The sequence below is a fragment of the Salmo salar genome, chromosome ssa02, assembly GCF_905237065.1.
Source record: "Salmo salar chromosome ssa02, Ssal_v3.1, whole genome shotgun sequence".
NCBI classification, from domain to species: Eukaryota; Metazoa; Chordata; class Actinopteri; order Salmoniformes; family Salmonidae; genus Salmo; species Salmo salar.
In genome coordinates this window covers 38,484,767-38,508,900 of record NC_059443.1, presented here as the reverse complement: position 1 = coordinate 38,508,900, position 24,134 = coordinate 38,484,767, and the positions used below count along the sequence as shown (strand labels likewise).

At 43.8% G+C, this 24,134-nt stretch overlaps 4 protein-coding genes across 8 annotated transcripts; 2 read left to right on the top strand and 2 right to left on the bottom strand.

Moving 5' to 3' along the window:
- The first annotated feature begins 1,737 nt into the window (after nucleotides 1-1,737).
- Nucleotides 1,738-7,439, top strand: LOC106582654 (myelin-associated glycoprotein). 4 transcript variants are annotated; one of them, XM_014165912.2, is made up of 11 exons: nucleotides 1,738-1,818; nucleotides 1,907-2,045; nucleotides 2,366-2,422; nucleotides 2,787-3,170; nucleotides 3,387-3,680; nucleotides 4,001-4,270; nucleotides 4,530-4,802; nucleotides 5,041-5,304; nucleotides 5,424-5,690; nucleotides 6,024-6,135; nucleotides 6,797-7,117. In XM_014165912.2, exons 3-11 carry the CDS (start codon nucleotides 2,377-2,379, stop codon nucleotides 6,957-6,959), a joined length of 2,073 nt encoding a protein of 690 aa, XP_014021387.2. In that variant the 5' UTR covers nucleotides 1,738-1,818; nucleotides 1,907-2,045; nucleotides 2,366-2,376; the 3' UTR covers nucleotides 6,960-7,117. The 4 variants fall into 4 exon arrangements, with proteins under 4 accessions (XP_014021387.2, XP_014021414.2, XP_014021407.2 ...); XM_014165932.2 differs by adding an exon at nucleotides 7,147-7,439 and having other exon boundaries at nucleotides 1,809-2,045; nucleotides 6,797-6,879; XM_014165939.2 differs by having other exon boundaries at nucleotides 1,808-2,045; nucleotides 2,787-2,948; nucleotides 6,797-7,118.
- A 389-nt stretch (nucleotides 7,440-7,828) lies between these two features.
- LOC106582670 (lens fiber membrane intrinsic protein) lies at nucleotides 7,829-15,668 on the top strand. Of its 2 annotated transcripts, none has more exons than XM_014165953.2 (5): nucleotides 7,829-8,118; nucleotides 10,603-10,814; nucleotides 11,265-11,414; nucleotides 11,616-11,750; nucleotides 15,392-15,668. In XM_014165953.2, the coding sequence occupies exons 2-5, from the start codon at nucleotides 10,640-10,642 to the stop codon at nucleotides 15,451-15,453; spliced, it is 522 nt and encodes a 173-aa protein (XP_014021428.1). In that variant the 5' UTR covers nucleotides 7,829-8,118; nucleotides 10,603-10,639; the 3' UTR covers nucleotides 15,454-15,668. The 2 variants fall into 2 exon arrangements, with proteins under 2 accessions (XP_014021428.1, XP_014021439.1); XM_014165964.2 differs by having other exon boundaries at nucleotides 7,850-8,118; nucleotides 10,600-10,814.
- Nucleotides 15,669-15,763: 95 nt separating this feature from the next.
- Nucleotides 15,764-17,894, bottom strand: LOC106581694 (free fatty acid receptor 2-like). The gene has a single exon (XM_045703863.1). The coding sequence runs from the start codon at nucleotides 17,837-17,839 to the stop codon at nucleotides 16,913-16,915; it is 927 nt and encodes a 308-aa protein (XP_045559819.1). The 5' UTR covers nucleotides 17,840-17,894; the 3' UTR covers nucleotides 15,764-16,912.
- Nucleotides 17,895-21,868: 3,974 nt separating this feature from the next.
- LOC123737056 (free fatty acid receptor 2-like) lies at nucleotides 21,869-23,622 on the bottom strand. The gene is made up of 2 exons (XM_045713253.1): nucleotides 23,606-23,622; nucleotides 21,869-22,520 (listed from the first exon to the last, which is right to left on the bottom strand). Exons 1-2 carry the CDS (start codon nucleotides 23,620-23,622, stop codon nucleotides 21,869-21,871), a joined length of 669 nt encoding a protein of 222 aa, XP_045569209.1.
- Nucleotides 23,623-24,134: the final 512 nt, after the last annotated feature.

Here is a 24,134-nt window from a genome sequence, read left to right as displayed (position 1 = left end):
CAAGTACTTATAAGAGTCAACAGGGCCAATCTCTTCACAATTAATAGAAATGGGATTAAAAACATATTTCTCCTAAAATCTACCACTAGCTCCTTGGCCTTCAGTACATTCACGTCCAAGTAATTGGCCTCACACCATTTCACAAAGGACTGAGTTATATCCCTATAATGAGCATTGTCTCCACCACATGACACAGTTTACTATAGCAGAGACATCAGAGAATTTCTGTAAGTGGCTCAGTTCGTTGTTGCGTGTGAAGTCATTTGTGTAAAGGGTAAACAGAATAGGTGACTGCTTCCGTGTTTGTACATATCCGATCTAATACTGTCTGGATTAGTCTTGCAAACTGTGGTCAATTGGTCAGGAATTTCACAATCCATTTGATTGTATGTGGATTTATATGAATGTCCTTTAGCTTTTGGGCCAGTAGGTGGGGTTGTACGGTATTGAAAGCACTGGAGAAGTGGAAGAACATTGTTCTCACCACACAGCCGGGCTTCTCCAGGTGCTCATATGCTCTGTGGAGGAGACGAAGACAAGTATCTTCAGCACCAGTTTTTGGGTGGTGGGCAAATCATAAAGGATCCAGGGTATTAAAAACCACTCAGAGGTTGTGATGTCCTGTCCTTTGACTTGTGATGTCAAAGCCACTGGTCTAAAGTATTTCAGTGCAGTCTCTTCTGCTTTCTTTGAGATGGGCACTATGCAGGATGTTTTCCATTTGGTATGAATATCTGATAGTATTAGGGACAGGTTGAAAATATACTGCGGTATGAAAGCGGGTTGATTAGCACATATCTTGAGTACTCTGGCTTTAACCCTATCAGGCCCTGCTGACTTACTGGGATTGATCCTCTTCAACTGCTTCACCACTTGTTCCTCCGAGATGCTCATGGGCTCAGTGCTTCCCAGATCAGAGTCCAGCACCTCCCCTATCTGCTATTGCTCTGCTGAAAAATCATACTTATCAAATCTGGTAAAAAGAAAAAAACTGGTTAAACTCTGTGGCTCTGTCCCTTTCCTCATCACTCTGTAGTTGTCTCCTGGTGCTGCAGCCTGTTGTCTTCATCATACCATCCCAGACATCCTTCATGTTATTCGCTTGGAGCTTGCGTTCTAGCTTCAGTTTGTATTCATCTTTGCCTTTCCTGATTAGACCTTTAATTTCCTTCTGTACTACTTTCAACACATGCCTTTTTCCAGTTTCATCTCTGTGGAACGCATTTGACACCTTGTAGAGTCCGTGCCCCGATGAATTGAGGCTGTTCTGAGGGCAAAAGGGGGTGCAACTCAACATTGGGAAGGTGTTATTAATGTTTTGTACATTCAGTCTGATGTAATTGCAATGCCGTTCAGTTAGTTACACAATATCCAGTTTATTTTAACACTTTTTAAGCAACCAATGACAATTGATATTTTAAGAAATTCCTTTTTCCACCAATTTAAAATTTTCATAACTTGGGGATTATTACAGTTCATATAACCACTCTGTTCTGGTTTAAAGATGCGCCTATTTTAGTGTCTTTAAGGGTTACTTATGGTTGTGCCCCTGGTAAACATAAACATGGCCATCTCTGACAACCACTTTCAAATCCATTTCTATCCTCTGCTCTTTCAAAAGAGCTTCCTAAGTTCAACAATGAACACGATGAAATGTCTGGACGCCCGTCAAGCTGTTGTAACTTAGTAAAAAGTCTAATTATACTTTGTAATAGAGTTATGACCTTGAGGGACATTGCTACATGTCCTCCTGGGCTGCTCTTAAAGCTAGCCACGATGCTCTTGGATTGCTCTTTCTCCACTGATTTCTCCTAGAAGGTATATCTAAATACTTTGTAAGCTTGCGAGCATAGTACTTCAGGTAGTACTGCTGTTATAGAAGTGTTGTATGTCTATGTGGTTTCAGATGGTTGAGGTGTGGAAGGTGGCAACATTGTGACCACACTTGGGCATGAGAAGCAGAAGAAGGTTTGGCATCAAGTTCACTTTAGTGTCATTTCCAAGAGCATCGGTCATCAGTGGGAGACACGGACAGGACTACTGAGGTATGTTACCAAATGTAGCCTAATATATTTCGTTAGAAACATTTTGTGAGCAGTTGCACTGCATTTACATTTCTCAGAAATGTCAGTGACTGTATCGGACTGTTCCTAATGAATGATTGCATCTAGACAAAGGCATGCTGTATTTTGTTCTCTCTTTCTGCCTCAGATTTTTCGTATTGGAGAAATCGGCAGTAACTGAATGAGTAGTCTTACCAGTTCCATTTTGATCACAGTTTATCTGCACTCGAGTGACATTTTTGTCCTCCAGATTCAATAGGATTTCCAGAGTCTAATTCTAATGATGTCATCCATTTATGCAGGTGCATCAGTCATGATAACGCTCAGAAAACATGTGTTCCTCTGCTATACACTACAAGGTAGGTCTACTTTATACCTCATTGATGATGACTGTTTGTGCCTGCTCATAATGGGCATTTATCATGCCTCAAGTTGAGAGGTAAATGTTTACAAAAATGATCATGATGTCCTTAGCCTTGAATGGGTGTACAATCTGGTAGATAAGACATTGTATTGTCTTCTGTTTCTACGATAAATGTACATTGGATCTTTATATTCTCAATATCATCACGAAATTGCTGATACATTTGAGCCCACAAATTAAATGTTTTCTGGACGTGGTTTAATTATTCCAGCATATACGACAGCATTCAGCTATCAAACAATACTCATTAAATGTCTGTCACTCTCTCATTTCTTTTCACCCTCTCTCTTTCTGTCCAGTGGTGTGGTGTGTGTTGGTAGTGGCCGAAGAGTGGACCGTGACCATTCCTAATCAGATATCTGGCCTGATGGGGTCTTGTGTCCTCATCCCCTGTTCCTTCACACACCCCAGCGCTTACATCCCCACTAATGTCGCCTGGTACCAGTACTCCAAGCTGCCTGGTAAATACCCAGTCGTCTTTAGCCGCACCAAACCAGGGGATATCGTAGAGCACTACAGTGGTAGAACTGAGCTGGTGGGAAGGGCCTCTGATGGAGACTGCAGCCTGATGATCAATGGAATGATATTAGAACATAACGGAGAGGACATTTACCCCTGGGTTGATGAGGTCAGCAAGTCTGTCTTTGCCTTCTTTCAGTGGAGGGTGACACTGGAGGTTACAGGTAATGAATTATGCAAAACCTGACCAAGGGCTCTTGAAAATGGATTGAGATTTTCTTTATAAACCAAACATTATAAAAACAAGAATCCAAAAGAAAATGTGTCTTAATGTAGTTTTTTTGGTTACGTGTTAGCGGACTACTGCGAGGAATGACCGATAACACAATGAGTGGACCCATTGTCAGTGTCTTAGACTTAGTGTCTCTTGTTACTCCCAGATACAGCACCAAGGCCACAGCTGTCGGTCAGTGAAGTGCAGAGGGAAGGGGGCAACGTCACTGTTTCCTGTGCTGTCCTCCACACCTGCCCCTCCTCCCCTCCCTCCCTCTCTTTCGGGGACCAGAGGGGGGTGGTCCAGGGGTACCACACCGAGGAGATACAGGGTCGATGGCGCGTCCTCTCCACCATCTCGTTTGTGGCCCGAGCAGAGGATCATGAGAAAGTGGTGGCGTGTAACGTGACACATCCAGGAGGCCAGACAGCTGCAGGGGAGGTGGTGCTCGACGTGAGCTGTGAGTCTCAGCTAGAGTCGCTCTACACTCCTCTTACTGTTTGTTTCTATTCACTGTGTATCTTAGCATTCAAATTGTAGCATTACATGAACTAACAGAGGTCTTTGAGTGAGGTTCTAGATCTGCACAGCAGATGTTGTGGTATCGCAGTAGGAGCTTTGCTTTTTAGGCTGGGAACATTCTGTGATACAACTTGGGACATAGGAACATCAGATTAGAAAATTAGGAGCAATTCCCTCAACAATAACGAAAGATGAACTCCATTTTAAGGCTCACTGTGATATTTCCAGCATCTCTCCTTTGCCCCTCTTCTCTCTCAGATGCCCCCAGGTCTGTGAGTGTCACAGGGGGAAGCACTGTGGTCCAGGTTGGCACTAACCTGTCCCTGTCCTGTGTCAGCGATGCCAACCCCCCTGCCAGCTCCTACCTGTGGTACTTGCTGAGAGATGGCCTGGTCATGCCACTGAACCACAGCACAGAGACCGCTGCGGTTACAGACTTGCACCCAGACGAGAATGCGTTCCACTGCACAGCTATCAACCCTCTGGGGAGGTCCAAGCCCTCCTGTAGTTTTGTGGTCACTGCAGAATGTGAGTTTTAGGTTGATCTGAGGTATATTGAATGGATACGTGGATTTAGTGTCTTGTAATCAAATCTATTCCAATGGAAAAATGTATTAAAAAGATCAAATGTATTTGTCCAGAGTTATTCCACCACTACAACTTGCTGACCATGGAGGACTACTACCGCCAAAATATGGACTGTGAGATTTTGTTTAAAATTAGGCCTAAATGTAAACTTTTATTGATAGCTAATGGAACTAACAGAAAACATATTTTAATTCTCCAGACAAGCCATCTATATTAGCAAACTCCAGCTGCTTCTACCACACTGGCCAAGTCATCTGCAGGTGTCAGGCCCGGGCTCGACCAAGGGCCAAAGTGCTGTGGATGGTGGATGAAGGACCCCTGTTCCCTAGCTCTGACCCAACCACCTCCCCCCAGAACCACACGGTGATGGATATCTGGGCTGCAGAGGGCACCTATGAAAATGTGTCTGTCACCTGTCTGGTCAACAACACACATGGTTATGATAAGCTTCTCCTGAGTGTATTTGTGAAAGGTATTATGAAAATGTCCTCAGTGGTATATGAGGGTCTCCTTTTGTAATGGTCATTATTAATTGAATATGTAGTATGAATTATGTTCAATTAGAGATTGTACACTCAGTTGTGACATTTATGCTTTCCACAACGCTTTTCTATTCAACATAAATGTACTTGAAGATTATGTCACTGTGAGAGCTATTGGATACCATTTTAACATACCTGTATTTTCCTACATTTTTTTGTCTTCACCAGCACCACCCACCAATGTGTCCATCAGCCAGCTCCCAGCCCGGCCTCTGGAGGGAGAAAAGGTCACTCTGTCCTGTCTGGGTCACAGTCACCTCCCAATCAGTTCTTACAGGTGGTACCGTGTGTTCGGGGAGCAGTCAGTCCTGCTTAGAGAGGATTCTGGGAGTTTGAGTCTCTCTGTTACCAGAGACGTGGGGCGGTTCCGCTGTTCTGCTCTGAACGAGATGGGAGAGTGCAGTTCAGACACCATGGCTGTGAACGTTGAGTGTATGTATCATTATGCCATAAACGTTTTTGTAACCATTTTATAAACCATGTTATATATGGACGTTTGCCATAGTTGTTTTGTCATTTTCTCTCTTTCCATTTATCTTCCTCTCTTTTAGACGCACCAGCTATACTTCCCCTCTCCTTCTGTTCTGGGAATGATGGGCAGGTGAGGTGTGAGTGCGTGGTGGACTCTCACCCTGTGGCAAAGATCATTTGGACACCGTGGAGAATCCAGGACAATCAGACTCACAACATCACTGACCTGCTCAACTGGAGGATCCTGAGGTCCATTCTCATTGGGCCCAAGGTTGATGACATGGGTGACGTCCTCTGCAATTCAACCAATGAGCATGGGAGTGCCTTCCTCAAACTCCCATTCATTGGTAAGTTTGGCCTTATCTGAGTGAAGGACATAGGGTAATTGGCAAAATGCTAAACAAACCAATATCTAAAGGACAGTATTTGTAGTGAAATGTGTCATCTTTATCCAGCAGAAGTTATACCATATTCACCACAACGTAGTGAAGAGAGTCGGCTAAATTGACAGAGTGAAATGAAGCTGGAGTGTTATCGTGTCGTATCGCTACTGTAGCATCTGGCTTGCCCTAATGTACCTTTGTAGCTTGAATAAATCCAGCCGACATTTCATGTGAATGTAGAACATTGGAAAGCTCCAAGTAGTAAGACTGATGATCCCTTTGTGGATTTTTCAATAGCAGGTGAAACGTCCGCCCAGCGGTCCCTGTTCTACGGAGGAGTTGGGGGCGCCCTGTTGCTGGTGCTCTCCTTCGCCTCCTTTTTATTTTGGAGATTCTACTCCACCAAGAGGTGAGCACGACCATAAAACACTGATCTTATAAACACATCTGGCTTCATAACCAATATTGCACACCATACGGAGTATACCAAACATCAGGAACACCTTCGTAATATCCCCTTTTGCCCTCAGAGCAGCCTCAATTCATCAGGGCATGGAGTCTACAAGTTGTCGAAAGCGTTCCACAGGGATGCTGGCGCATGTTGACTCCAATGCTTCCCACAGTTGTGTCAGAATATGAGATGGTAGGGTTTATTAGGGATGCAGGCGAGATAGTGATTGGCAGAACAGAGATCAAACCATTGCCTCCAGGGGATATGTGGCCAAGGACAGCTGCACTACCAGTCTTATACACTACATTTACATTGACGTCATTTCTCAGATGCACTTATCTAGAGCGGTTTACAGTAGTGAGTGCATACATGTTCATACTGGTCCCCCTTGGGAATCGAACCCACAACCCTGGCGTTGAAAGCACCATGCTCTACCAACTGAGCCACCCATGACACTAAACGGACCGTATCATAATTTTTACAATTTCACACTATTATTCCAATCGGATCGTGTGGAAAAATATATATTAAACATAGGAAAATCAGGGTTTGGACTGCACTACCCATTAAACAGTAATGTCAGCGATGTCATCTAATGAATGTGGTCTTACCTTCACAGAAGAGATTGCCGCGTTGCACTGGAGGAGGTTGAGCTGAAGGGGGCACTGCAGGTGATACACCATGATCCTACTGACTGCCCAGGTAATACACTCACTCTGACGGTGTCAGAAGAGGACTTCCACTATAATGTGTATGACACCGGGTACAGTGTCCAAGTTTAAAATGGCCGTCTCCTCCTTTGTATAATGCTGGGAGGATAATATTTGGAGATGGGAGATATTAAAAAACACACTAGCACACAGACCAATAGATATGGATAGATGTTTATTAGAACAAGAGGTCAGTGAGAACTGAACTCGGGAACATCTTTGAATGCTCATCGTAGAATCATTTCCTGTGTTTCTTTAGGCAGCCCAGAGGCCCGTGTTCACTGGATTTGAGGTCCATGAGGCCTGGAGCTAAATAACTGGGAGACAGACACACAGTCAGTTCTGTTTCAGTTCTGTGTTGGTTCAGATCACTGGTGTATTTACTTACCATACCATTTTTTCTCCTTGAATTCTGGGCATGAATGCTAATATTTAATTAAGCTCCTTAATGACTGATCAAACCATTTTGTCTGACTGCAATATACATGCATTGAAATTCTGTGTAAATAATAATATTGTAATTACTTGGCAACAGATCATTTTGAATAAAGTAAAAGTGCCCATCAGTGCGTCGTGATGATACTGCGTATGTATGTTAACATTGTGTGTGTGTGAGCAGGTGCATATGAGTGCGTGCCAATGCGTGCGTGAGAGAGCGAGATGGAGAGAGGGAGTTCATTTAAGCCACGCATGTGGTCATGTGTGGGCTCTCTCTAAGCGTGTATCTGCTCTCATGACCATACTCAGCCCACAGATGACAGTGCGCTCCTCCAACTGAAAGAAAGTGTGAGCTTCAGCATGTTGCATTGACCACCCCCAGTACTGCAAGCCTCTGCACATCCACAGTTCCAGAACACCAGATACAACAACAGAAAGGAGACCACGGCACACCGGTGGCGGCCTCATTCCCCCAATCCCCCCCCCACCCATCCATTACTGTCCCACACTATCAACCCAATCCCCCCTCCAACAGTCCCATGGTCGCTCAATGGGAAAGAGCCACGTGCCTCTGCGCCCACCAGCTCAAGAGCATTTGTTCTCGCTGTTGGTTGCTGTAAAGGATTTGCCTCCATAGACAGAAAAGCAGAGCGGATAACTTTTTGGAATTCAGCCTAGGGGGTCCTCTTCGACATTTGCTCACTCCGGGCTTCCACTCTCTCTCTTTCTCGCTCAGTCTTTCCCTGCGGAAAGGTTGACACTTAAGAGGGTTTATTTATCCTGAAGAACTCAGGTAAGATGCATCCTGGTACTTTAGCCCCGGTGCTGTTGTGTTGCCAGATTGGGCCGTTTGGACTGATTGGACTAATAAACAAGCGTACAGTAAATCTGTGTGGAGTAAAGTATTGTAGCCATGTGGGGCACAGGTGGGCAAAGAGGGACACTTCTGTCCATGGAGAAAAATAGCAGAGCTACTGAATGTAAACATATTTTTCTAAGACTAATGAAGACTTGGTCTGAAGTGCAATTAAAGGGTTAAGGGAATCATTCAGTACTAATCAGAATAAGATAATGCTTAAGTCTCTAAAGCGAAATAAGTAAACAACTGTCATTTGTCATTTCATTTTCTCACAAAGTATGCTTTAAAAAAAAATGCAGTCGTAATCCATTCAGCATTCTACAGATATTGACTTCAACGCTTGACCTCAAGTAACGTTCAATGCAAGCATGTTGAATGTCATTTGAATGTGGTTGGGCTCCTGAGTGGTGCAGTGGTCTAAGGCACTGCATTTCAGTGCTGGAGGTGTCACTACAGACACCCTGGTTCAAATCCAGGCTGAATCACAACCAGCATTGTATGGGTTAGGCCAGTGTAGGCCGTCATTGTAAATAAGAATTTGTTCTTAACTGACTAAACAAATGTTAAATGGAATGGATAGCCAAGATGGATGCAAAAGTTATGAGGCATCCATTAGTCTCTGTAGTACATAGGACCTTGGTGATTGTTCTGACTGGGTTACAAATAGTATTCACTTTGCATTGAACCACTGAACTGAATGTTTATTTTCTAGTGCCTCGGGTGATGTGAGTGAGACAGTTAGCTCTTCATTTCCTCGACCATGAAGGAATCTCTATGGACGTTTTATCATCTGGAAACATGGAGGTGTTCCAGAGGTGTTATGACTGTTGGCTGGATGGTCATGAATCACTGTCTCAGGAAATACCATCCAGCTTTTATATCCATCATTTGTTGTTGGTTAGTTCTACATGAGCATTTTCTTGGAGCCGGTAAATACTTACACCACTGCCCATCCTCCACTCTCACTTTGAAATGTAACACTTCGATATTCATTAAAACCACGCTTGTGGAGTGTTGAAGTATTTTTGTATGTGTTTGAGGTTACTGAGTTGACATTTCTACATTGCATGCGGGTAGTAGATAGCATAAGTGGATTGCACAGTGTTGACAGTGAAACAGAAATTGAACATTTCAGTTCAAAATAGGGTCCATACTGTCTCTGTGCAACTACAGGGACACTTTGCCATCCTGTGCTATTGAATATGACACATGTTCACGTGTGTCTCTGCAAATAAGGAAGTGATACTGTGTTTCTTCGTCTGGTTTGTGCTGAGTGTGTGTCACATCTCTGCACTGTTGCTGAGTGAAGCATTGCCTGCATTGTATGCACCATTGATGCATCTGTCTAGGCTAGGTCTGTGTGTTGTGTTTAGTGTGTGGGCACAGTGTGTGCCATTGTTGCCTGCAAGCCTGGGGTCAGTTCTATTTCAATTCAGTCAATCCAGGAAGTGAAAGAAAAATAAAATAATGATAACGATAAGCTGCTATTTGTAATTCTGGACATGAAATTCACTTCCTGAATTCACTGAATTAAAATGGAATTGACCCCAACCCTGGCTGCATGCAACTTTGTGTAGTAGGACCTTGAAGGCATCCGTAAACCGTCCAATGGCTGACTCTATTGCCTGTGCCCCATAGTTGACTGTGTTGCCTGTGCCCCATGGTTGACTGTGTTGCCTGTGCCCCATGGTTGACTGTGTTGCCTGTGCCCCATGGTTGACTGTGTTGCCTGTGCCCCATGGTTGACTGTGTTGCCTGTGCCCCATAGTTGACTGTGTTGCATGTGCCCCATAGTTGACTGTGTTGCCTGTGCCCCATGGTTGACTGTGTTGCCTGTGCCCCATGGTTGACTGTGTTGCCTGTGCCCCATGGTTGACTGTGTTGCCTGTGCCCCATGGTTGACTGTGTTGCCTGTGCCCCATAGTTGACTGTGTTGCATGTGCCCCATGGTTGACTGTGTTGCCTGTGCCCCATGGTTGACTGTGTTGCCTGTGCCCCATGGTGACTGTGTTGCCTGTGCCCCATGGTTGACTGTGTTGCCTGTGCCCCATGGTTGACTGTGTTGCCTGTGCCCCATAGTTGACTGTGTTGCATGTCCCCATGGTTGACTGTGTTGCCTGTGCCCCATGGTTGACTGTGTTGCCTGTGCCCCATGGTTGACTGTGTTGCCTGTGCCCCATGGTTGACTGTGTTGCCTGTGCCCCATGGTTGACTGTGTTGCCTGTGCCCCATGGTTGACTGTGTTTCCTGTGCCCCATAGTTGACTGTGTTGCATGTGCCCCATGGTTGACTGTGTTGCCTGTGCCCCATGGTTGCCTGTGTTGCCTGTGCCCCATAGTTGACTGTGTTGCCTGTGCCCCATGGTTGACTGTGTTGCCTGTGCCTGATGTTTCCCTGTATTGCCTTTGTGCGCTGCAGTGCGTAGAGCCTCGCCACGGTCGCAGTGTCACTCAGGATGCACAGCTTTATGGGAGGGGGCCTGTTCTGCGCCATAGTGGGGAACATCCTGCTGGTGGTCTCGACTGCGACAGACTACTGGATGCAGTATCGCTTGTCGGGGAGTTTCGCCCACCAGGGCCTGTGGAGGTACTGCATGTCGGGCAAGTGCTACATGCAGACGGACAGCATCGGTGAGTGGGGCGCACTGGGGACCCATAGCACCACTGGGACTGCCTGTACGGCATCCATATTAGGAAGTCCCTCAGTTGTCAGACAAAACTCCCTTAGTTGAAGGACTTCCTAATATGAATCTTGTATGCCTGTCTTACCTATGTTCAGGACTACCAAGGAGCACTGTAAATGAAGGAGATGACTGAATGACTGAAATAGCAATATATGCCATTAGACTCAGACACAAAAGAATCAATAAGTGTTTTAGACTCAATATGTTTTTACAGTTAACTATGGAGGCAAATCATGCACCCGTTGGCCCTAATTGGCTGGCACTAGTGTAGGTGAATAATAACATTTGGAGCATTAGACTGAATGAATGGGTCAAGACACAGTTTTCACAGGCTTGCGACTTTCTCTAATCTTTGACATTTTTCTTGTTTTATTCCTCTCTCTCTCTTTGTCCTTAGCCTACTGGAATGCCACCCGTGCCTTCATGATCCTGTCGGCCATGTCGTGCTTCGCGGGCATAATCGCAGGCATTCTCTCCTTTGCCCATTTCTCCGCCTTCGAGAGGTTCAACCGCTCCTTCGCTGCAGGGATCATGTTCTTCGTCTCCAGTGAGTCCCACTGGACATTGCGAAGCTAACAGAGCTAGACACAATACACAAATACGCACAGCCTCAATACGCACATGTAAATTAATTCAGGAAAAATCATTATGTCTATGTTTACTGACTTGACCGCTATTTTGCCTACAGTTCTGTCTACTGTAAATTGGGAGTCAGAATTTGAATTTGTCCTATCTTACTATCCACCAGCTCTCTTTGTTCTGCTTGCAATGGCCATCTACACTGGAGTGACGGTGAACTTCCTGGGGAAGCGCTTCGGAGACTGGCGCTTCTCTTGGTCCTACATACTGGGCTGGGTGGCACTGCTCATGACCTTCTTTGCAGGTAAAAATGATAAAGACATAAATATGGATGGAGGGCCCACTTGCCAGAAATTCTGTTTGAGCATGGGCAGCACCATTACAAGCTTACACAATTTAACCCCTGTGCGGCCTCCGTCCCGTAACTCCTATCGCCATTAGCATAACAAAATGTAATAATATTTTTTTTTCCATTTTTTTCTTCAAATTATATCGTTTTATAGATACACCTCTCCTGAATCGAACCACGTTGTCCGATTTCAAAAAGGCTTTACAGCAAAAGCAAAACATTAGATTATGTTAGAGGAGTATATCGTAAAAGTAGCCACATAGCCATTTTCCAACCAACCACATGCATCACAAATAACCTTTGACAATCTTCATCAGATGACACACCTAGGACATCATGTTACACAATACATGCATTCTTTTGTTCGATAAAGTTCATATTTATATATAAAAACAGCATTTTACATCGGTGCGTAACGTTGACTAACTATTTTCCCTCAAATGCATCCGATGAAACAGCGCTACAATTTACTAAATTACTATTCGAAAACATTTTTAAAATGTAATATTGTCATTCTAAGATTTATAGATGAATATCTCTTGAAAGCACCTGTAATGCCAGATTTAAAAATAACTTTACTGGTTAATCACACTTTGCGATAAAAGGGGATGCGATACTCAGAACAATAGGCTAGCAATACAGGTCAGCGCCATCTTGGAACAATCGCATATCAAATCTAGTCTTGTATACTATTGTCAATAATCCCTTACCTTTGATTATCTTCATCCTTAGGCACTTCCAGGAATCCCAGGTCCACAACAAATGTATTTTCGTTCGAACAAGTTCATCCTTTATGTTCCATTAGCTTGTTGTTGTTAGCGCGTTCTGAAGGCTGCACCAAAAGTTCCGACGTGCGCGGGGCTACTCTTTCAACAAAATGCATTTTTTTTCTTATTTAGGTTCGTTCAAACATGTCAAACGTTGTATAACATAAATCTTTAGGGCCTTTTTCAACCAGAGCTCCAATAAGATTCAAGGGGGACGATTGCATTGTCTTTATAAATGTTTCGAAAGGGGAGGGTAGCCAGGGGCGCCGGCGTCATAATGGTGATGGCCCTCTCCGTGTGACCACGTTCCACAGCGTGTCATTCTGTCAGTTTTCACAGTAGGAGACTCAAATCACTTTGTAAAGACTGGGGACATCTAGTGGAAGCAATAGGAAGTGCTCAATGAACCATAGCTCACGGTGTGATTAATAGGCAACGTGATGAAGTTGAGTCCGCAATTCAGAATTCCACTTCCTGTTTCGATCTGTCTCGGGGGTTTGACTGCCATATGAGTTCTGTTATACTCACAGACACCATTCAAACAGTTTTAGAAACTTTAGGGTGTTTTCTTTCCACAAGTATTAATTATATGCATATCCTAGCTTCTGAGTTTGAGTTGTAGGCCGTTTAAAATGGGCACGAATTTTTTTCAAAATGCGCTGTGGCGCCCCCTATCCTAGGCGACCGTCAAGAGGTTAAAAGGTGTCAACTGGGTGGGACTTCCTGTAGGTTAAGGAAGGATCATAGAATTCCCTCCCGGTCAGCGGGAGGGATCAGCCAAAGAATTATACTCCTGAGCAAACATTCCAACACTGCAGGTGGCAGTAAATCACCAACTTTGGCTGTATGGATGTTTCGACAAAAAACACAATCCCGCACAGTAGGTGGCGGCATGCACCTTTTCCGTTTGTTTAAAGATCGGCGATAAATGTATAGAAGAAGATAATATTCAACTACAAAAATGGAGGAGCTGCCAATGCTGTCACAGAAACATCAATGGCAAATAGGAGTGTTCCCTCTTTTGTTCTCTATGGATGAGCAGAACTAGAGTCAGATGGCATATGTTCTTCTCATCTCCTGAGTCATGATTTAAAATCCCCAAATGCTAGTCGAATCGAGTCAAACCAAACACTGCAGAAGATCATCAATTGTTTCAGTTTTATTGATGAAACATGCAGACAATGCTGGTATTTATTGATAACAGATCATACACTATTCTTTATGTTCAGTTGAAGTTGGAAGATGACACACACTTAGGTTGGAGTCATTAAAACTTGTTTTTCAACCCCTCCACAAATTTCTTGCTAACAAACTATAGTTTTGGCAAGTCGGTTAGGACATCTACTTTGTGCAAACAATTGTTTACAGACAGATTATTTCACTCATAATTCACTATCACAATTCCAGTGGGTCAGAAGTTTACATACACTAAGTTGACTGTGCCTTTAAACAGCTTGGAAAATTCCAGAAAATGATGTCATGGCTTTAGAAGCTTCTGATGGGCTAATTAACATAAGTTGAGTCAATTGTGCCCCATGGTTGACTGTGTTGCCTGTGCCCAAATGCTCCAAATGTTATTTTTCAATTGGAGGTGTACCTCTGGATGTATTTCAAGGCCTACCTTCAAACACAGTGCCTCTTTGCATAACATCATGGGAAAATCTAAAGAAATCATCCAAGATCTCAGAAAAGAAATTGTAGACCTCCACAAGTCTGGTTCATCCTTGAGAGCAATTCTCAAATGCCTGAAGGTACCATGTTCATCTGTACAAACAATAGTACGCAAGTATAAACACCATGGGACCACGCAGCAGTCATACCGCTCAGGAAGGAGACGCGTTCTGTCTCTTAGAGATAAACGTACTTTGGTGCGAAAAGTGCAAATCAATCCCAGAACAACAGCAAAGGACCTTGTGAAGATGCTGGAGGAAACAGATACAAAAGCATCTATATGCACAGTTAAATGAGTCCTATATCAACATAACCTGAAAGGCCGTTCAGCAAGGAAGAAGCCACTGCTCCAAAACCGTCATAAAAAAGCCAGATTACGGTTTGCAACTGCACATGGGGACAAAGATCATACGTTTTGGAGAAATGTCCTCTGGTCTGATGAAACAAAAATATAACTATTTGGCCATAATGAGCATTGTTATGTTTGGAGGAAAAAGGGGGAGGCTTGCAAGCCGAAGAACACCATCCCAACCGTGAAGGACGGGGGTGGCAGCATCATGTTGTGGGGGTGCTTTGCTGCAGGAGGGACAGGTGCACCTCACAAAATAGATGGCATCATGAGGAACGAAAATTATGTGGATATATTGAAGCAACATCTCAAGCAATCCCATAGAAAATTTGTGGGCAGAACTGAAAAAGTGTGTGCGAGCAAGGAGGCCTACAAACCTGACTCAGTTACACCAGCTCTGTCAGGAGGAATGGGCCAAAATTCAACTTATTGTGGGAAGCTTGTGGAAGGCTACCCGAAATGTTTGACCCAAGTTAAACAATTTAAAGGCAATGCTACCAAATACTAATTGAGTGTATGTAAACTTCTGACCCACTGGGAATGTGATGAACGAAATAAAAGCTGAAATAAATCATTCTCTCTACTATTATTCTGACATTTCACATTCTTAAAATAAAGGGGTGGTCCTAACTGACCTAAAACAGGGAATTTTTACTAGGATTAAATGTCAGGAATTGTGAAAAACTGAGATTAAATGTATTTGGCTAAGGTGTATGTAAACTTCCAATTTCGACGGTATCTCTATGGGGACTGCCTCAAGTAGCATGGATGCTGGACAGTTGTTGATGTACATTTTTTTTCTTTTGCAGGAATATTTTACATGTGTGCCTACAGAATGCATGAATGCAGGAGAGTGGTGAGCCCACGCTAAAAGAGAGAGGAAAGCCTGTGAAAAGATTGCAAATCCGGGACATTTTGGCCCCGCAATTCCAGCACGATGAAAGAATCAAGCTTACACCAATAGACACATCACTGAAATATAGAAACTGTACTAGGAAATATCGAACCAAAGATTAATACAAATGTTTGGTTCTGCCTGAGCAGGTTACGTGTCATTTTAATAAAGCTATAACTCTAACAGTAAAACATTTATACTCTTTCTTACGTTCAGCCTTGAAACTCTTGAATACAGAAAGGTCTTTGCAACACAAATATGTTAGCAGATTCATGCCAATACAAATAGAGGTAGAAAATATTTAGCATTATGTGTCAATTCAAATGGGTAACACAGAACATACTCTAACCAGACAAATTAATAATTTAAAGGATAACAACCAAGATATCACATAGTGTGCAATTCAAAAGGGTAACAGAAGCTACTGTGATGAAACAAATGAATCATGTATGAAGTGCTCACTTTTGTAAATGGAATGTAAACATTTAAACATTTAAATATGATTGACTTTGGCAAAAAAAGGTACAGTTCACAGAAATTCTTAAAACACAAACTACATATTATTTTGAAATATACTTTATATAGCTGGGTCGTTCCACGAATAGAGTGCCTTTGGTAATTTCAATAAAACACTAAATTTAACATTAGGATTACATACATCTATGCTCTAACTAAGCTAAGCCTTTTACATTTTTTTATTTACACATTCTAATAGCAGTGTGTTTTCATTAAAGTAAGGTATTTGTTTTCTCTGAAAATCCCCATTTTGGCATGTCCAATGTCATGTTTGTTCACCTTCTACAAAGACATATATCTACTTAATTACAAGTCCTAGTTATTTTGTTACTTTAGGAAAGTAATGTCTGAAGATTTTTACTTATTTAATGATTCATTTACATTTGTCCCTCAGGTTTATGCTAACCCTGTAACATGAACTGAACTCTCGTTTTAATATGGTAAAACTATTCCTTTTTAAATGATTGAATCAAAAGAAAAATGTACCATCTAGTAATATAGCCATATCATTGTGTAAAAGCAGGTGAGCTGGTTCTTTCTATTTTAGGCCGTTTTCTGGTGTTTTGTGCTGGGAAACTGAGCGTGTCAAGCATAACCCATCAACCCTGTGTTACCCATAGATAGATAGGCTAGAAATGTTTTTAACAAGTTACTAGAAATGGGGAATGCTTCCCTTCCCCGTCACAAAGGGAGTTATGGCTGATTAAGATGTTGTTAACCCTATTACAGTCAATCCTGTCACTTTCATTTGAATTTGTATAGTTATTCATAATTGAACCTCTTGAGATGAGAAAACATGTTTTTTTATGAAGTTGAACATTTGCTCTTTATGACAGAATTAAAACATTTGGTGAAATGAATAGTTATTTTTGACAAAATTACCCAAAAGGCACTTACTGGAGTAAGGTGACTACATTTTCTACTCTTGGCCAATATCGGCTATTGTGCTTTCCCTTTGGATTGCAGTCTGACCCTGTCGCAGTCCCAGCATTTTGCAGATGGACATCTTGATAGTGATGCAGAAGGTGGAGGAGGAGAAGTAGAAGATGATAGGGTCCAGGCAGGTGTTGAAGGCGCTGAGCAGTAGGGTGTAGTACCTCCACGAGGGGCTGCGGCCTGTGTAGAAACCCAGCACATGGGAGAAGTTGTAGGGAAAGACACACACAAGGAAGACGGCCAGAGTACCCAACGCCATCCCGATGGCCTTCTTCTTCTGGCCTGGGCTGATCCTGGGGAACATGTACAGGATCCAGATACAGCGGAGGTAGCAGAAGAGGCAAACCATGAGTGGAACCAAGCAGAGCATGACGAAGAACTCCAGACGCACCGGGAGGAGGATGGCCAGCTGTTGTTCGGTGAAGTTCTCGTAGCAGACGGTGGTGTTGCTTTGGGAGAGGTCCGGGTGGTGCTGGATGATGAACACGATACTGCAGTGGGCGGTGGTGAGAAGCCAGATGATTGTGCTGGCCACCACAGAATAGAAAGGTTTGTGGAGTTTGCGATAGGTGATGGGGAAAGCAACCGCCAGGTAACGGACCACACTGACAGACATCAACAGGAGAGAACTGGTGTAGATAGTGGAAAAGAAGGTGTAGGAAGTGATGGAGCAGAGGAACTCGGGTAGGTACCACTGCATGCCGGAGGCCGCCTCGTACATCTTGAGAGGCAGGAAGAAAAGAAAGAGGAGGTCGGACACAGTCAGGTTGAGCAGGAGGATGTCTGTGGGAGTAGGCTTTTTGTGGATCTTGACGCTGAAGGCGTAGAGTGCCAAGATGTTGGCAGGCAGGCCAATCAGGAAGGTGATGATGTAGATGGACAGAATCACTTCACTTTTCACCCACACCATGGCTTTGAAGCTATAAGATAAACAAAACCAAAAAGAACACGTTCAGGGTGCCCAATAATCATATTTTCAAATGATAGAAATTTTGTTGTTTTCAATGCATTTTTGTTACAATATCTCAGCCACAGTACACTTGCAGCTCAACAGTGAAAACCTTAAATGGAGAAGGAAAACACATTCTTAATTCCAAATGGTCATAACCTACCTGGCTGTAGATGTGTATTTCTTTTTAATCAGGAATTGGAGAGCTCAGCCAAGGGTAGTAATTTAAGATCTGTTACGTGCCAGCATATATAGTAGTCAAGCAGACCTGTCTGAGTGTACAGCAGATGCATTGAACAGTGTTCTGCAAACATGAGGAGGTGAGACTGCATGGTAACGGTTAACTAAAATGCAAAACATTGCTGTGTTTACATTTTATATTATATATGTTTAGGAGGGAGTGAAATACCAACGTCTAATTTCAATATCTTTTTTTGTAAATAGTGTACAAACAGACTTTGCCTTCCCAAGAGAACAGTCATGTCAATGATAACAGGGTACTATAATCCTAACATTTATTTTCCCATGTGCCCAAGGTTGATATAACATCACATGTGTATTAGCATTTTGCTAACACTTGATGAGTACTGTAGCAACAAAACACTAATTGTTACTGTATGTGTCCATGTGGTTGTGGCTCAGGTTTGGAATAATCTATTAGCATTTTGATGCCACTTCATCAATAAGTACTGTATAATAACAAGTTACAAATATTAATGGGCTGAAAAGCAATACTCTTTCAAAGAGAACAGTTATGTAAAGATTGGCAGCTTCACAATGAACCTTTCAGGTTTTAATTTTACCCGTATTTTACCAGGTATGTTGACTGAGAACACATTCTCATTTACAGCAACAACCTGGGGAAAGTTACAGGGGATAGGAGGGGGATGAATGAGCCAATTGGAACTTGGGGATATTTAGGTGGCCAAGATGGTATGTGGGCCAGATTGGGAATTTAGCCAGGACACCAGGGTTAGCACCCCTACTCTCTCACTACAGACAGATGCTGGCACTAAGACCGCACTCAGACAGCTGTATAAGGAAATAAGCAAACAGGAAACCACTCACCCAGAGGCGGCGCTCCTAGTGGCCGGAGACTTTAATGCAGGGAAACTTAAATCAGTTCTACCAAATTTCTATCAACATGTTAAATGTGCAACCAGAGGGAAAAAAATCTAGATCACCTGTACTCCACACACAGAGACGCGTACAAAGCTCTCCCTTGCTCTCCATTTGGTAAATTCGACCACAACTCTATCCTCCTGATTCCTGCTTACAAGATAAAATTAAAGCAGGAAGCACCAGTGACTCGGTCTATAAAAAAGTGGTCAGATGAAGCAGGTGCTAAACTACAGGACTGTTTTGCTATCACAGACTGGAACATGTTCCGGGATTCTTCCAATGGCATTGAGGAATACACCACATCAGTCACTGGCTTTATCAATAAGTGCATCGAGGACGTCGTCCCCACAGTGACTGTACGTACATACCCAAACCAGAAGCCATGGATTATAGGCAACATTCGCACTGAGCTAAATGCTAGAGCTGCCGCTTTCAAGGTGCGGGACCCTAACCCGGAAGCTTACAAGAAATCCTGCTATGCCCTGCGACGAACCATCAAACAGGCAAAGCGTCAATACAGAGCTAAGATTGAATCGTACTACACCGGCTCTGACGCTTGTCTTATGTGGCAGGGCTTGCAAACTATTACTTGACTACAAAGGGAAGCACAGCCGCGAGCTGTCCAGTGACGCGAGCCTACCAGACAAGCTAAATCACTTCTATGCTCGCTTCGAGGCAAGCAACACTGAGGCATGCAGGAGAGCATCAGCTGTTCCGGACGACTGTGTGATCACGCTCTCTGTAGCCGACGCGAGTAAGACCTTTAAACAGGTCAACATACACAAGGCTGCAGGGCCAGACGGATTACCAGGACTTGTGCTCCGGGCATATGCTGACCAACTGGCAGGTGTCTTCACTGAAATTTTCAACATGTCCCTGATTGAGTCTGTAATAACAACGTTTCAAGCAGACCACCATAATCCCTGTGCCCAAGAGCACAAAGGCAACCTGCCTAAATGACTACAGACCCGTAGCACTCACGCCCGTAGCCATGAAGTGCTTTGAAAGGTTGGTAATGGCTCACATCAACACCATTATCCTAGAAACCCTAGACCCACTCCAATTTGCATACCGCCCAAACAGATCCACAGATAATGCAATCTCTATTGCACTCTACACTGCCCTTTCCCACCTGGACAAAAGGAACACTTATGTGAGAATGCAATTCATTGACTGTAGCTCAGCGTTCAACACCATAGTACCCTCAAAGCTCATCACTAAGCTAAGGATCCTGGGACTTAACACCTCCCTCTGCAACTGGATCCTGGACTTCCTGACGCGCCGCCCCCAGGTGGTGAGGGTAGGTAGCAACACATCTGCCACGCTGATCCTCAACACTGGAGCTCCCCAGGGGTGCGTGCTCAGTCCCCTCCTGTACTCCCTGTTCACCCACGACTGCATGGCAAGGCATGACTCCAACACCATCATTACGTTTTTAGACGACACAACAGTGTGTTGATGTGCCTGATCGACGAGACAGCCTATAGGGAGGAGGTCAGAGACCTTGCCGAGTGGTGTCAGAATAACAACCTATCCCTCAACGTAACCAAGACTAAGGAGATGATTGTGGACTACAGGAAAAGGAGGACTGAGCATGCCCCCATTCTCATCGACGGGGCTGTAGTGGAGTAGGTTTAGAGCTTCAAGTCCCTTGGTGTCCACATCAACAACAAACTAGAATGGTCCAAACACACAAATACAGTCGTGAAGAGAGCACGACAAAGCCTATTCCCCCTCAGGAAACTGAAAAGATTTGGCATGGGTCTGCAGATCCTCAAAAGGTTCTACAGCTGCAACATCAAGAGCATCATGACTGGTTGCATTACTGCCTGGTATGGCAATTGCTTGGCCTCTGACTACAAAGGGTAGTGCGTACGGCCCAGTACATCACTGGGGCTAAGCTGCCTGCCATCCAGGACCTCTACACCAGGCGGTGTCAGAGGAAGGCCCTAAAAATTGACCCCAGCCACCCCAGTCATAGAGTGTTCTCTCTACAACCGCATGAAAAACAGTACCAGAGTGCCAAGTCTAGGACAAAAAGGCTTCTCAACAGTTTTTACCCCCAAGCCATAAGACTCCTGAACAGGTAATGAAATGGCTACCCGGACTATTTGCATTGTGTGCCGTCCCCAACCCCCCCAACCCCTCTTTTTACGCTGCTGCTACTCTCTGTTTATCATCTATGCATAGTCACTTTAACTATACATTCATGTACATACTACCCAATTGGGGCGACCAACCAGTGCTCCCACACATTGGCTAACTGGGCTATCTGCATTGTGTACTGCCACCCACCACCCGCCAACCCCTCTTTTACGCTACTGCTACTCTCTGTTCATCATATATGCATTGTCACTTTAACCATATCTACATGTACATACTACCTCAATTAGCCTGACTAACCGGTGTCTGTATGTAGCCTTGCTACTTTTATAGCCTTGCTACTGTATATAGCCTGTCTTTTTACTGTTGTTTTATTTCTTTACTTACCTATTGCTCACCTAATACCTTTTTTGCACTATTGGTTAGATCCTGTAAGTAAGCATTTCACTGTAAGGTCTACACCTGTTGTATTCAGCGCACGTGACAAATAAACTTTGATTTGATTTGAAGTGAGCAGTGGGATGCAGGGTGGTATGCTGCTGGCAGGTATGCTGCTGGCAGGTCTCTCTCTAGTCTACATCATTGTCTGTGAACTGGTGACTGTTGGCCCCGTGATATGGCATCCATATGGGAAGTCTTCAATTGTCAGAAAAAGCTCTGTCAGTGGTCAGACAAAACTCCCTCAGTTGTGGGTGGGTTACTTTGTCTCTCTATGTTTCTAGTGTTGTTTTGAGCTGTCATGAAGACGCCAGACAGCTCGTTCATTCACTTCCCAGTCAGGATCCTCTTCATGGTGGCCTGGAACATGGAGGAGGAGAAGTTGAACGTCACTGAATCCAGGACGGTGTTGACCGTGGTCAGGTGCAGAGCGTAGAGCCGCCACTCCACATTGTCTTGGATGATGAACCCCTGTACATGGGTGACATTATAGGGCAGGAAGCAGACAACAAAAACCAGTAGGGTCCCGATAGCCATTCCAATGGCTCTCTTCCTTTTCTCTGCACGAAGGCTAGGGGTCCTATTGTGGATGAGGATGAAGTTCAGGTAGCAGAACACACAGGCCAGCAGTGGCACGATGTATAGAACCACACACAGCTCCAAGCGCATGGGAAGCACCACCTTCAGCTGCTCCTGGGTGAAGTTGTCATAGCAGGCATAGAAATCAGGTGAGTTCTGGTTCACCACAATGTAGATGAAGCAGAGGTTGACCGAGCTGAAGACCCACACCACCAGTCTGCTCACCACTCCGTAAAAGAGCTTGCGGCGGAGCCTGCACGGGACAGGGAAGGCCACACACAGGTAGCGGTCAACACTGACCACCATCAGCAGGAGGGAACTGGTGTAGATGAAGGAGAAGAAGACAAAATAGGTAATGTTGCAGAGAGGGCGGGGGAGAGTTGTTAGAATAATTTGATATCTTGATGATAATAATCAATAATCAATTCGCCTTGACTAATGCCCAAGGTTTGTAAGACAATGGGTTAAATAATTAGGCAAGGACTCAGCTTTCTGCAAAAGGTTTCTGTAGCTTTATTCAGAGAACGTTCTGAGGTCAGGATAACAAAACAGTCATGGTACAATGTAGATTGTTTAAATTGTCGTTTGAAATGAATTGTATCAGCTCCCATCAGTAGGCTATTTAACTACATAAATTGGCAGTGTGCTGCCAGGACCAAGTCTTAAATAACAATAATGAACACTGAAGTATTACTCACGCTATCAACGGTTCATCAAACAGAGGATATGGTGGAAAGTCCAAGGCTGTCTGCTACCAAGGCTGTCTGCTACCAAGGCTTCACGGAAAGTTACTTGTGCAGCGCGATTGTCATCGATTTGGTATTAATGTCACTTCTCTCCTCAGCTCTGTTGGGGAGGACTGTCCACCTCTTTCTAACTGCATGCTCCTAATTTTACTTGAATTTAATTTTTTCTCTCTAGCTCATTTTAGCAGAACAAGTAAGCAGTCAAAAAATGGGTGGTTTGTATATAATGAGATAAGCAACGGTGTAATAAACCAAGTGTAACAGCCATCACTGGGACTAAATCATTGAAGTTTTGCATAACAGTCACCATAAGGTGTGCCTTCGACTAAGGGGTTAATTAAGCTGCTACACTCTTAGAAAAAAGGGTTCCAAAGGGTTCTTCAGCTGTCCCCATAGGAGAACCCTTTTTGGTTCCAGTTAGAACCCTTTTGGGTACCAGGTAGAATCGTTTTGGGTTCTATATATATGGACCCTGACTGAATAATCAATATACACTGAGTATACAAAACATTATGATCACCTGCTCTTTCCATGACATAGACCAGGTGAATCCAGGTGAAAGCGATGATCCGTTATTGATGTCACTTTTTAAATCCACTTAAATCAGTATAGATGAAGGGGAAGACAATTGAGACATGATAGAGTGAATGGGCAAGACAAAAGATGTAACTGCCTTTGAACGGGGTATGGTAATAGGCGCCAGACCTAGGGCTGTTATGGTGCCCATATTACCTCACACCTGCGGTCACGAGTCATGACGGCAGTCAAATTCCACGTGAACGTTTAGTCACAGTAAATAGGCTTCTCCAAGCTCTGATGCTTGCTTGCTTGCTACCAAACTTGCTAACTGCATGGCACTCAACACTCTATTGTCCTTCTAATCACTTTTACATCAATGCAACCGAAAATCTAATCAAACACTTCATGAGAGTCGATGAGCTTGTTGCGCAACATTTATATAGGTTATGAAATTGTGTAATTGATGGCCTCTATTAAAAAGAGGAGGGTCCAATCAGCTTTCTATAGGCTAGCCTACTATATTTATTTCTCAAATATCCTAATATTAAGCACATTGTTTCTCTTTACAACAGCTACAACAACTACCTGGCTGGCATGAAAATGAGCCACGGGAAAAGCGTCCTCCATTCGCTATTTAAGTGCATAGATGTCATGTATTTTTTTTTACCCTGTCCCTGTTTCCAGACAGGTGTATGATAATGGTCCATTCTAATCAAAAGAAAAATCCAAATTCCACTCCTATAATTCAA